This window comes from Scyliorhinus canicula, chromosome 18 (genome assembly GCF_902713615.1).
Source record: "Scyliorhinus canicula chromosome 18, sScyCan1.1, whole genome shotgun sequence".
NCBI lineage: Eukaryota > Metazoa > Chordata > Chondrichthyes > Carcharhiniformes > Scyliorhinidae > Scyliorhinus > Scyliorhinus canicula.
Window position 1 is genome coordinate 6,922,182 of NC_052163.1, and position 14,243 is coordinate 6,936,424.

Consider the following 14,243-nt stretch of genomic DNA (forward strand, 5'->3'; position numbering starts at 1 on the left):
CCCTGTGCATCTTTGTTCTGTCAATCAATTGACACAAATTTCCACTGCCAAGAACCAATAATGACATGCATCATAAAGATGCCAGAAAGATTTCCTTTATAGTGCCAGTAAACCATTACCGGATCTGCTTTCAACTGGCAACAGCCTAACTTTAACAATGATGTGGAGATGCCGGCGTTGGACTGGGGTGAGCACAGTAAGAAGTCTTACAACACTAGGTTAAAGTCCAACAGGTTTGATTCAAACACGAGCTTTCGGAGCGCAGCTCCTTCCTCAGGTGAATGGCGAGGTATGTTCCAGAAACATTTATATAGACAAAGTCAGAGATGCTGGACAATGCTTGGAATGCGAGCATTTGCAGGTAATCAAATCATTACAGATCCAGGGAGAGGGATAATCACAGGTTAAAGAGGTGTGAATTGTCTCAAGCCAGAACAGTTGGTAGGATTTTTCAAGTCCAGGCCAGATGGTGGGGGGTGGATGAAATGCGACATGAATCCAAGATCCCTGTTGAGGCCGCACTCATGCGTGCGGAACTTAGCTATAAGTTTTTTCTCAGCAATTCTGCGTTGTCGCGTGTCCTGAAGACCGCCTTGGAGAACGCTTACCCGGAGATCAGAGGCTGAATGCCCTTGACTGCTGAAGTGTTCCCCGACTGGAAGGGAACATTCCTGCCTGGTGATTGTCGCACGATGCCCGTTCATTCGTTGTCGCAGCGTCTGCATGGTCTCGCCAATGTACCACGCTTCGGGACATCCTTTCCTGCAGCGTAAGAGGTAGACTACATTGGTTGAGTCGCACGAATATATGCCGCGTACCTGGTGGGTGGTGTTACCACGTGTAATGGTGGTATCCAAGTTGATGATCTGGCACGTCTTGCAGAGATTGCCCTGGCAGGGTTGTGTGGTGTCGTGGTCGCTGTTCTGAAGGCTGGGTAATTTGCTGCAAACAGTCGTTTGTTTGAGGTTGCGCGGTTGTTTGAAGGCCAGTAGTGGGGGTGTGGGGATGACCTTGGCAAGATGTTCATCTTCATTGATGATGTGTTGAAGGCTGCGAAGAAGATGTCGTAGTTTCTCCGCCCCAGGCAGGAATGTTCCCTTCCAGTCGGGGAACACTTCAGCAGTCAAGGGCATTCAGCCTCTGATCTCCGGGTAAGCGTTCTCCAAGGCGGTCTTCAGGACGCGCGACAACGCAGAATTGCTGAGCAAAAACTTATAGCTAAGTTCCGCACGCATGAGTGCGGCCTCAACAGGGATCTTGGATTCATGTCGCATTACATCCACCCCCCACCATCTGGCCTGGACTTGCAAAATCCTACCAACTGTTCTGGCGTGAGACAATTCACACCTCTTTAACCTGTGATTATCCCTCTCCCTGGATCTGTAATGATTTGATTACCTGCAAATGCCTGCATTCCAAGCATTGTCCAGCATCTCTGACTTTGTCTATATAAATGTTTCTGGAACAAACCTCGCCATTCACCTGAGGAAGGAGCTGCGCTCCGAAAGCTTGTGTTTGAATCAAACCTGTTGGACTTTAACCTAGTATTGTAAGACTTCTTACTAACTTTAACAAAACTGACCTTACCGAAAAATACCAGACTCTAGACGCACCACTTAATCCATACACGTTTGCTCAACTTCCAGAGTTAACTTCCAGAGTCAACTTCTGTGTTAGCTGCCTCTTTAGGAGGAAGGAGAAAAAATGTCTCTCTGGAGCTGATGCCCCTGCAAAAAGGCAGCTTTTATATCTATAGCTTTGCATTCCCATGCCTTTGTGGCTAATAGAGCCAAGAAGATCTTTAAAATAACATTTCCTGCTGTAGGTGAATCTACCCTTAAATCCTGATCTTCTAAGTTTTCTTCAAATCCCCTTGCCATAAGCCTGGTCTTTGCCTTATAAGTTCCATCTGGAAGAACCTTTTCCATGTAAATCCATCTGTGGGATAGAACTCTTTGTCCCCTATCCGGTACTTCCGTGTATACCCCAAATTCACTCCAACTATGCTGTTTGGCATCTTTAATAACTTTTTCATCTAATTTATTTGAAGCCACCAAAATCTCACGTGCATTTGGGCTTCTACTCCTATTAGTATTCGTAGTCTTACTCATGTTCCTAGACATAGATAAACTACGTCCCCTCTCCCACCTGGTATCTCGTTCTGTACTGCTGCTGCTTGATCTTTCCCTTCTGCTGTGGGATGTCCTTTCAATAGTTCTCGACCTTTTCCTGCGGACCTGTTCACTATCCGATGTACTATCTGAATTGCCACTGCGTTTCTTAACTCCATTTTTGAACTTCGTGTTCCTAATCCATTGTCTTCACTCCCTCCTCTGAATGCTGTACATTCAACCAATGTTTATACTTTCCATTGGCCTTCCCTGCTCTACTAATAACAGTTGCATCCTTCCATTGATTAGACCCTTCAGGCAAGTATGTCACTTTTGTACCAACTTTTGGTAGTTATCCTTCTAGAAAAATGGCATGTTCTAATTCATCAAAAGTGTTGTGTTCTTCGACAGAAACCCTGTCTGTATCAGTTAACTGGTCCTCATAGTTCTGTAACACGTGTGTACCAGATGCCCCTGGTTCCTCGTCATGTCTGTCTGCTCTGTCTAAATTTGAAAATTTGTAATCTGTACCCATTATCCTTGATGAATGTACCCGAACAGTTTGATCAGCATGTTGCAAAATAATTGTTTTTCCATCTATGCCTATGATCATCACTGGGCCTTTCCATTCATTAAAATTGTCTCTCTTATAGTATACTATGTCTCCTTGCTGAAAAACAGTATTTGATGGCCGTACATTATACCTTAAAGCTAATTCTTTCAGAGACTTCTGCTCCCAAAAAAGCTTTTCTACTGCGATGTAATGCATTTAAATGCTCAGCAAAGGCAGAGCTAATTGTAGTCCATTCCCAACCTGGAGGCTGGTCATCCAAAATGGATGGAATTTTAGGATTTCTACCAAACACTAATTGATAGGGACTATAGCCCACAACCATCTGCAATGAATTCTTTGCACGTACTGCCTATGCGAAAGCTGAATTTAGCTTGCAGTTTGGTATATCTGCCAAAATTTTTCAGAGCATGTCATCTATTACCGCATGGTTTCTTTCACACACACCATTGCTAAATGGGCCTTCTGCAGCCGTATTCATAACTGTGATATTCACGTTTTCACACATATCCCTAAACTCATCATTAGCAAATTCTCCTCCATTGTCCATAAGGAATTTTGCCAGTGGGCCCATTCTTTTCCATATCTATTTTTCCACGATTTGATCTGGAAAACTTGTATCTTTCAACCCTTCACATTTGCACAGCCGCCATCCTCTGCTACCATTTGTTAGATGTTTAGCTGCTGTTGTATAAAGAATTAAAGGTTCTGCTCCTTTTCACAATCACCTTTATTTCACTTTAACAGACTCTGTACAAAACACGATCATCACATCACCTGACACAAAGGCTACCTGAAGCCTCTTTACATATGTGTCAATTATTGGATACTTAACATAAATGAGACAACTAATTGGAATGTCTCTTAACCCATTACTTAACACCACTGACCACTAGGGTGCAACAGATGAAAATGACCCAAGCCATTCTCCCACATGAAATGTGATTGTGCAGTTCATTGAGCTGCTCTCACAATGCTTGGAATGCTCTGGAAGAGTCCTATAGAAGTTGACAAAGCATCTGTCACAATTCATTGTGGTCTGCTGCATACTTCACAATTTTGCCATCTGCCCTTGTCTCTATGGAAATAGTGAGCAGTTGTGGAGGCCAAGAAGAAGAAAGAAGAAAAAGGCGGGGAAAGAGGAGGATGAAGGGAACATTCCCAATCTGGCTACGCTGTCCATAATTGGCTCATTCAATTGTGGTGCTACTGAATGCAACCCCAAATCCCCATTTCAAGTCATTAACAAAAGCATAGCGGGAAAGTGAGAAGTATTTTCACTCAGATGGTCGCAAGGGTCTGGAATTCACAGCCTGTAACAATGATTGAGGCAGAACTCCTCAATGCATTTATCAAATATTTCCGTTTTTAAAGTTCATTTACAGTATGTGGGCATCACTGGCTAGACCAGCATTTATTGACCATCCCTAGTTGCCCTTCACAAGGTAGTGGTGAGCTGCCTTGAACAGCTGCAGTCCCTGAGGTGTGGGTTCACTCATGGTGCTGTTAGGGTGGAGGTTCCAATATTTTGACCAGCAACAGTGAAGGAGCGGTGAAAGTGGGCTGCTTTTGTCCTGGATGGTGTCAAGCTTTTTGAATGTTGCTGGAGCTGCATTCATCCAGGGAAGTGGAGAGTATTCCTTTATATTCCTGACTTGTGGTTTGTAAATGGTGGACAGGCTTTGGGGAGTGGGGAGGTGAGACAGTCGCCACAGGATTCCTAAGCCTTTGACATATGTACTTGGCATGCTGTAACCTACAGGACTACAGGCCAACAGCCGGAAACAGGATTCATTGATTAGCTCTTTTGGCTGGTATAGACCTGATTAGTCAAATGGTCTCCCTCTCTGTGGTCAATTTTCTCTGTTACACCAAGAATCCCAAATCTTCCCTTCCTTCGGTCAATAATCAGCACAGTGTTCTCTTGGTAACAATACTGAAGTAAAAGCCACCGCAAAACACTTCAAACTAACATCGTAAATCAAATGAACCAATTTTCTGTTCAAAGGTTCAGTAAACCCCCTTGTGCTTTCCTTTCTTTCCTGACTCCTGTTTGCATTTGCTTGTCTTTATGGTTCTACACATTGGGGTGGAGCATTGTTGGTGAAACACTGCTGATGTTCAATGGGGAAAGATTGTGGATGGTCTTGCAGGACCAACTCAAGAACTCCAGGTATGGCAGCAGTCCGGGCTGGCTGGCTGACAAGCAGCGGCAGGACAATGCTGGACTCAGCGATGCAGGAGGTCAAATTCTGTCTTCCTGGAAAAGTGCTCTATTCCAGAATGTGAGAACTGGAGCCAATCTTTACACAATTTAATGTTTATTTACAGAGTTACATGTTACAAGCACCTCCCAATTCAATCATTGAGTCCTCTGTTACTGAAGGAAAAGAGTGTTTCCCCAGAATCTCTAATCCCTCTCTGAGAACTGAACACCAGTTCGGACAAGAAGCCTCTGTGTGAGACACTTTACCACATGCGAGCAGCTTCAATATAAGTACTGATCCAGGGATTATTAAATTGAATTTTGTCAATCTTTTATACTAACTGTTAAAACACATTATGGAAAACAGCACAGTTGGAGGTAGGACGCCGGGGAATGAACATCCCTCAGCACTGCCAGAAAACAAGGTGGACAGGATTTGGGCAGCATGGTAGCACAGTGGTTAACACTGTTGCTTCACAATGGCATGGTCTGAGGTTCGATTCCCGGCTTGGGTCACTGATTGTGCGGGCCCGCATGTTCTCCCCGTGTCTGCATGGATTCCCGCTGGGTGCTCTGGTTTCCTCCAACAAGTCCTGAAAAAGACGTGCTTATTAGGTGAATTCGACATTCTGAATTCTCCCTCAGTGTACCTGTCATGTGAGAGTAGCTTTTAAGAAATGGGGGTTTATTGATTAGCTGTACTGGGTGTACCTTTAAGAAATGAGTGTTTATTTGGAGCAATTTAAGAAATCCAGTGATGTCAGAGAGTGGGTGGAGCTGGGCTGTCTGTTTGCTTTACTTTCATTTCTGAGCAGGCTGCTATCAAGTGAGTTTTTAGTTTGGTTTTCAGAGAGAGGAGCTGCAGTGAAAGCCAGCAGATGTGCATGGATCTCTCTGCAAACTAAAGACTGTCTCCAAATCAATTGGGTGATTTCAAAGTGCTCTCAATAGTGAATTTAAACCTGATCTTTGTGTTAAAAGGGTCTTTTGTCTTCCAAATGTTGTTTGGAAATTTATTAAGGGTTATCTATCGCATACTGTATTCTTTGGGGATTTATTGGTGTTGATAGTTGTTAAGATGTTTACTGTGGGTTTATAAAGTGTGAACTGGTTTCATATATAAACATTGTTTTAATTTAAATGTACTGTAGATTTATGTTTGCATCACACCTGCAGAGTAAGCCCGTGTGCTCCCCATAACCACAATATATTAAAAGTTGTGGGTCAGGTGAACTCCAGGATACACTTTAGGGTTTTCTAAACCCTGGCCCGTAACAGTACCTGAACAGGCGCCAGAGTGTGGCAACTAGGGGATTTTCACAGTAACTTCATTGCAGTGTTAATGTAAGCCCACTTGTGACAATAATAAATATTATTATTACAACGGGACTGCAGAGAAAAAGGGTAGACTTCACAAAGAATGAGATGAAGTCCAGACAACCAGGGAACTGGGACAGAAGAATTGTCTTTGGAAGACTGAAGTTAAGGGAACAGAAACCAGGAAGTTGTACAAGGTACTGTTCAGTAGAATTCAAAGTGAAAGCAGATCAAGTGTTCTGAATTGAAGAGACAGCTACAGTAACCAGGTTTAAAGTAGGAAAGCAAACCAGAGGTAAATCAGAAGTTTGGTGACATTTTAATACAATCTGGGAATCGATAATTGGAGCAATTTGAAAAGTTGTGTCGCAGTCAAGACAAAGGAATCCTCAAGGAGGTTATGCAAAACCTGAAAGTGAAACCTTGATGGAAGTAGGTGAGGGAAAACCTGTCTGAAAGAAGATTTAAAAGTGTGTCCTTTGGAAACCGGAATTTGAAATCATTCTTGTGGAAGTCATAGTTCAGTGAGACACGATGGTTCATGGTTTGAGAATCACCTGGGATACTTTGAGGAGAAATCCACAGAAATTGACTCCAGTTCAGAGTGAAGAGTGTGTCTGACCACAGCCAGCCTATGTGTTTAAAAGGGACTGTGTGTTACTGAGACATTATAACCCTAGAAACATTCTTAGAAAATAGAAGCAGGAGGAGGCCATTTGGCCAATTTACCCTGCTCCACCATTCATCATGATCATGGCTGATCATCAAGTTCAATACCCTGACCCCGCCTTCCCCCATATCCCTTGATCCCTTTAGCCCCAAGAGCTTTATCTAATTCCTTCTTGAAATTACACAACATTTTGGCCTCAACCACATTCTGTGGTAGTAAGTTCCGCAGATTCACCACTCTCTGAATGAAGAAGTTTCTCCTCACCTCAGTCTTAAAAGGTTTACCACTTATCCTAAAACTATGACTCCTGGTTCTGGACTCCCCCACCATTGGGAACATTCTTTCTGAATCAACTCTGTCTAATCGTGTTCAAATTTTATACATTTCTATGAGATCCCTTCTCATTCTTCTAATCTTCAATGAATATAATCCTAAACGATTTAGTCTCTCCTCATCTGACAGTCCCACCATCCCAGGAATCAGCCTGGTAAGCCTTCGCTGCACTCCCTCGAGAGCAAGAACATCCTTCCTCAGATAAGGACACCAAAATTTCACACAGCATTCCAAGTGTGGCCTCACCAATGTCCTATACAATTGCAGTAAAACATATGTATTCCTACACTCAAATCCTCTAGTCATAAAGGCCAACAGACTATTTACCTTCTTTTTTTTAATATAAATTTAGATTACCCAATTATTTTTTACAATTAAGGGGCAATTTAGTGTGTCCAATCCACCTACTCTGCACATTTTTGGGTTGTGGGGGCTAAACCCACGCAGACACGGGGAGAATGTGCAAACTCCACACGGACAGTGACCCAGAGCCGGGATCGAACCTGGGACCTCGGCGCCGTGAGGCGGTTGTGCTAACCACTAGGCCACCGTGCTGCCCACTATTTATCTTCTTTACTGCCTGCTGTACCTGTGCACTTACTTTCAGTGACTTATGCACAAGGACACCAAGGTCTCGCTGAGTATCCACCTCTCTCAATGTACACCCATTCAAATAATAACCTGCCTTCCTATTTTGCTACTGAAGCGGATAACCTAACATTTATCCGCATTATACTGCATCTGCCATGCATATGCCCACCCACTCAGCCTGTCCAAATCCTGCTGAAGCATCTCTGCATCCTCCTGCATACATTTAGTTCCCTCGTCCGAATCATTAATATATAATGTGAACAGTTGGGGTCCGAGTCACTGCCTGCCAATTGGAAAAAGACCCATTTATTCAATCTTTTTGCTTCCTGTCTGCCAACCAGATTTCTATCCATCTCAAGACACTACCCGCAATCCCATGCTTTAACTTTACATAGTAATGTGCTATTTGAGACCTTGTCAAAAGACTTCTGAAAGTCTAAATAAACCATATTCATCGTTTTTCCCCCTGGTCAACTCTACCAGTTACATCTTCAAAGAATTCCAGTAGATTTGTCAAGCATGATTTCCCTTTCATAAATCCATGCTGACTTGGTCTGATTATACCACAGCCTTTGCAAATGATTTATAACCCATGTTAACCTTAGAATCTGTGCATATTTGTGAAACTAAGGGGGATTAAAGGACAAGTGTATCGTAATCAAATTTTTCATTTTTAAATAAATGTTTTTTTTCTTGTTGTTAAACTAATTAGCAGTCCTGTGACTCTGTTCCTCCATGTTTTCGGGGAAAAAAGGTAAAAGTTAAGGGCCTGGATTCTCCCGTGTCGGGATTGTCCATTGTGCCGGCAGCCCTGGGGTTTCCTGACGGCGTGGAGCTGCCCGCAATGGGAAACCCCAATGGCTAGCTGGCTGGGCAGAGAATCCCGCCCTCGGTCTTTTTAGCCAGGGTTAAAACTGGGATTAATACAAGAGAGAACGGTGCATCAGTGAGTATTGTGCACTGGGTGGTTGGACAATTTGTATTTGACACACAGCCACTGTGAGATGTAGGTGTAAGGCTTGCAGGAGTGCAAAGTGTGTGAGGGTGAAGTAAGGAATAAGGATGTTTGGTATGGGTCATGATCGATAGAAATTGTCACTAGGTGGTGAAGGGGATGTGATGCATTGAACAGTGTGTGAGACTACTGAAGCGATGGTAGGCATTTCAGTTGATGATGCATTTACTTACCTTGACCACTTGTGCGAGGTCTCTGAAGTTGTTATGACACTGCATCTAAGTCCTCAGGGCTAGACCAGGCCTTGGCTGCCGCAGTTATCTGCTGCACTGCTTTCTGCAGGTTTTGTTAGATGACCTCCCAGCCCTTTGCAAAGACTATCCCCTCCCCCTCCACTCCTCAGTAAAACCCCAAGTGTAATGTTGAAATATTTTGAAGCCTCACCTATTCAATTTTGTGTTTAGTGTTGTCTTCCCTCTCATTCTCTTCCATCATCATTTTCAGCACCTGTTCCATTCAGAACATGTTCCCTTTGAGAGATAGGCTGTCTTTAAGTACCACATGCTGGTTCTAAGTGTTACTGGCCTCTCTACATTTTGCACCCACTACTCGGGGTGCAGCCACTCAACACCAAGGTTAGCCTTGGCTTTATGCAGAAATCGCTCAAATAAACCAGCAACACGGATGTAATGGACACTGGTTAATCCCAGTGCCTGTTTTCCAGCCTCATTGAATTTTATGGACAGTGTATCGTGCAGTGCATCTACACATAAGCTGCCCATTGAATCATGGGTGCATGTGCTCCCATCGTGGACTTAGCTTGCATTAGCACAAACGCAGCAAAAACACAGCACAATGCCTTGGAAGTGTCGGAAAAAAGACTTGTGTTTCTATTGCACATTTTCATAGCCACCAACTGTCTCAAAGCACCTTAAAACCAATGAAGTGATTTTGAAGTGAATTCACTTCCGAAATGTGGGAGCTCATATTTGCACACCATGTTCTCACAAACAGGAACGTGATCGTGATCAGATAATCTGATTGAAACGTAAATGTTTGCCCAGATGCTGGGAATAACTCAGTGCACGAGATTTTTACATCCATCTGAGAGGGCAGACTTGGTTTCACCGCTCATCCAAAATACTCTCCCTCAATAATGCACTGGAGTGTCAGTCCTGATTTCTCAGTTGAAATCCTGAAGCAGGATTTGAATCCAGAACCTGTATCTCAGAGGCAGAAATGTTACCCAGTGTATCAGGGTTGACACAGAACAGAAAGTCCAAGTAAAAGGAATATTGCGAATAATTTTCTCATTGACTCCTGAAATGTAGATTGCCTACCACCAAATTTTACTGAGCAGCTATCTCACAGCAAACGGTGACCAGTTCGAGCTGTCATCCTGGGAATAGACGTCTGCCTTTTCTGGAGTGGGGCATGATATGTGTCCTGAAAAAGTTCTGTTTAGCTGCAAGCTTGGCTAAAGATTTCATGTCACCCTTCACATCAGGATTTAAATACAGAGTTCTCTGGCAGGCAACTTTATTAGATTGAACTTTCCAGGAAGTCTGGGATATGATTCAAATGTTTTGTACGGTACAGTTACAGTAACTCTTACTCTGGCTGATTAGTGAATTCAATACAGACTATTTGAAACGTAGACTTAGATGTGTTTGTAATTCATGCACTATTCTTTAAAGTATGTTTTTTTCTCTATTTCCTCTCTCACAGGGTGCGTGTGTGGGGTGGTTTGTAGGAGTAGCCTTTTCCATGTGGATAGGAATCGGTGGTCTGATTTATCCACGACCTCGAGAATTTTCAGAGTTGCTCGAGACATCAACAGCAGGCTGCCTGGAAGCTAATGCCACCACCTCTACCCCTGTGAATGTAACATCAATGCTAACCACCCTAATACCAACCAAACAGGAAGAAAGGTGAGCAAATCAATATTGAAGTGAGTTGAAGCATTGATTTTACTTTACTGATTGTAACTCCTCCTCACGTACAATAATCTTCGAGTCTCAGGACCAATCTAGCTAAAGACTGTTTGAAAATCAGCCTGAATCAAGCATTTATATTGGGTATAAAAAAAGAAAACGATGGAAACACCCAGCATATCCGGCAGCATCAGTGGAGAGAGAAAGAATTAGCATTTCCCTGTGACCTTTCATCAGAACCTAAATATTCAAGAATTGTGTTTTTACATGATTACTTTGTTTGATTTCAGGGTCAAAATAACATTTTAACCTATTATAGGTCAGCTAGGGTTAGAACTTCGCCATATGTTGGCCTGGTTTAAGAAGCACAGTGACTTCAAGGAACAAATCCTATGTTTTTCTTTGAGGTATTACATTCAATTTATAATATAAGTTTTTGTTCATAACAATTATATCTCACGTTAAATGTGATGATTATTGGACTTGCTGTGGAGTGTGAAAATATATGGCAGAATTCTGGTTACTACAATATGAAAAGAAAGCACTGCTTTATGGAGCAAGCTTTACAAACTTGAGGTTAGTTCAATAATGATGGCTCCAAAATTCCATTGGCTGTTATCCCTGCATTAACCCAAGAAATGTGATCCTTGATGTCCCCAACATTACCATCTGCCAGAGTTTGCAGGGTCAGCCTATGTGGAAGAGGTGGAGTTGCCCAGTCCCCCATATGTTCATCTCTAGGACTAGTGAACTTCTGTGGAAAATTCATCCTTGGCCTTGCAACCATTTTAGCCCCTCTACACGTCGTGCCTAAAAAAAATCAGGAGTTGGGGTGGAGAGCGCCACAGGAAGAAGTATTCACTAACATGAAAATGCAGCTGAGTTCATCCGGCAATGACGCACTACAATCCCACCAAACCTTTCCTGGCGTGGTAGCACAGTGGTTAGCACAGTTGCTTCACAGCTCCAGGGTCCTCGGTTCGATTCTCAGCTTGGGTCACTGTCTGTGCGGAGTCTGCACGTTCTCCCCGTGTCTGCGTAGGTTTCCTCCGGGTGCTCGGGTTTCGTCCCACAGCCCAAAGATGTGCAGGTTAGGTGGATTGGCCAGGCAGAAACTGCTCTTAGGTTAGGTAGGGTTATGGGATTACGGGGAAAGGGTGAGTGTCGGCTTAAGTAGGGTGCACTTTCCAAGAGCTGGTGCAGACTCGATGGGCCAAATGGCCTCCTTCTGCACTGTAAATTCTATGAAAATCTCTTCTATGGTCACATGTGACGCCTTGCCATACAGCAGTGGTACCGTTTTATCACATCAGATGGACGATGGTAGGAAGTGGCCGATTGAATTCGCCTCCAGAACGCTGGCCATGACCAAATTTAATTATCTGCAAATCTGGAAAGAGGGTTTAGCCAAGGTCTTTGCTGTCACGATGTTCCATCAGTATGTGCATGGCCGTCGTTTCACTGTTTTAACGAACAACAAAATGCTGTTGGGACTCTTCAGAGACGATAACGCCATTCCGCCCACAGCATCAGTGTGAATCCAGAGGTGGGCCCTCCTACTGGCGGCATACAAGTTGGAGCATCAGCTGGGCACACAGATCACAGACACGGATGTATTGAGTCGACTCGCGCTGCCAATGAGACCACCAACGCCTCCTAGAGCTAATAAAGTTATTGCCGCACAGCACTTCATGGATACGTTACCAGTGACAGCGGCCCAGATAGGTGGATGGACACAAATGGGTCCCCTATTGTCAAAAGTTCGACATATAATTCCATAGGGGGGTCAGTGTTGAAAATTACCCAGTGAGTCAAAGACCATAGAAAGCATCCTATCGGGCTGCATCACAGCCTGGTATGGCAACTGTTCGGCCTAAGACCGCAACAAACTTCCGAGTCGTGAACACTGTCCAGTCCATCACACGAACCTGCCACCCATCCATTGACTCCATCTACACCTCCCGCTGCCGGGGGAAAGCGGGCAGCATAATCAAAGACCCCTCCCACCCGACTTACTCACTATTCCTACTTTTTCCATCGGGCAGGGGACACAAAAGTCTGAGAACACGCACGAAGACACTCAAAAACGGCTTCTTTCCTGCTGTTACCTACCTGGCGGGACGGGGGGTCTCGCACCTTTAGGGGCTAGGCCCGCGCCGGAGCTGTTTCCGCTCTGCCGGCCGGCGCCGAAACTGCTGCCAAAAACGTCGGGGCTGGCCGAAAGCCTTCACCGGTCCGCACATGCGCCGGTGCATCAGCAGCCGCTGACATCACCACCGGCGCATGCGCGGTAGGGGTGTCTCTTCCGCAGCATCCGCCATGGTGGAGTCCGTGGCGGTGGCAGACGAAAAAGAGTGCCCTCACGGCGCTGGCCCACCCGCCAATCGGTGGGCCCCAGTCGTGGGCCAGGCTACCGTGGGGGCATCCCCAGGGTCCGATCGCCCCGCGCCCCTCAGTACTCCGGGGGCCCGCTCGCGCCGCCAATCCCGCCAGCACCAGAGGTGCTCCAAATCCCGCCGGCGGAGAGGCCTGTCAGCGGCCCATTGTGGGCCAGAGAATCGCCGCGGGGGGGCACGCCGATCGGCGGGGTGTGATTCCCGCTCCCGCCGATTCCCGGGTGGCGGATAATTCCAGCCACGGCGGGGGCGGGGTTTACGCCGGCCCCAGGCGATTCCCCAACCCTGCGGGGGGGTCGGAGAATTCCGCTCCTGGTGTTATGCAGTTACATTGTGTACCTTGTGTTGCCCTATTATTAATTTTCTTTTATTTTCTTTTCATGTACTTAATGTTCTGTTGAGCTGTTCACAGGAAAATACTTTTCACTGTACCTTGGTACACATAACAATAAACAAAAATCCAATCCAAAGGCTTTTACCACCAAAATAGCAGAGTTCAGTGTGGAAGACGGCATCCTCCTCTGGGGAACTCGCGTCGTGATCCCGCACAAAGGTCAGGACCCCATACAGAGGGACCTTCAGAACAGACACCCAGGAGTGTCCGAAATGAAAATGCTCATCCGCAGCTATGTCTGGTGGTCAGGCCTGGATGCAGAGATGGAGTGATTGGCCCAACAATGTAATGTGTGCCAAGAGCTGCAGAAGCTCCCACCCTCTGCACCTCTTCATCCCTTGGAGTGGCTGGAATGGCCATGGGTATGGCTTCAGGCCGATTTTGCCAGCCCTTTCCAAGGTTCCATGTTCCTGATCATAATCGATGCGCATTCAAATTGGCTAGAGGTCCACAGGATGTCGTCCACAACGTCAAAGGCAACAATCGAGAAACTGAGATTCACGTTTAGCACACACTATATTCCAGAAGCTTTAGGCACCGACAATGGCACGCTATTTACAAGCAAGGAGCTTGGGGGTTTCATGAAGACCCGAAAAGCAGCATGCAAATCAACAAACTCCGTATGCGAGTTCAAAAAAACATTTTTTCAGGGAGGCGGCTCAGCCGATCAACTTGCACATCAGCAGGACCACGGTAGCACAGTGGGTAGCACTGTTGCTTCACAGCACCAGGGTCCCAGGTTCGATTCCTGGCTTGAGTTACTGT

At 45.2% G+C, this 14,243-nt stretch overlaps 1 protein-coding gene across 1 annotated transcript in view; it reads left to right on the forward strand.

The window, feature by feature from the left end:
• Positions 1–14,243, forward strand: part of LOC119953565 (sodium-coupled monocarboxylate transporter 1-like) — a 221,685-nt gene that overhangs the window by 192,985 nt on the left and 14,457 nt on the right. The window contains exon 15 of the mRNA XM_038777958.1: positions 10,483–10,685. Coding sequence (XP_038633886.1) covers positions 10,483–10,685 — 203 coding nt within the window. The remainder of the gene's footprint in view (positions 1–10,482; positions 10,686–14,243) is intronic.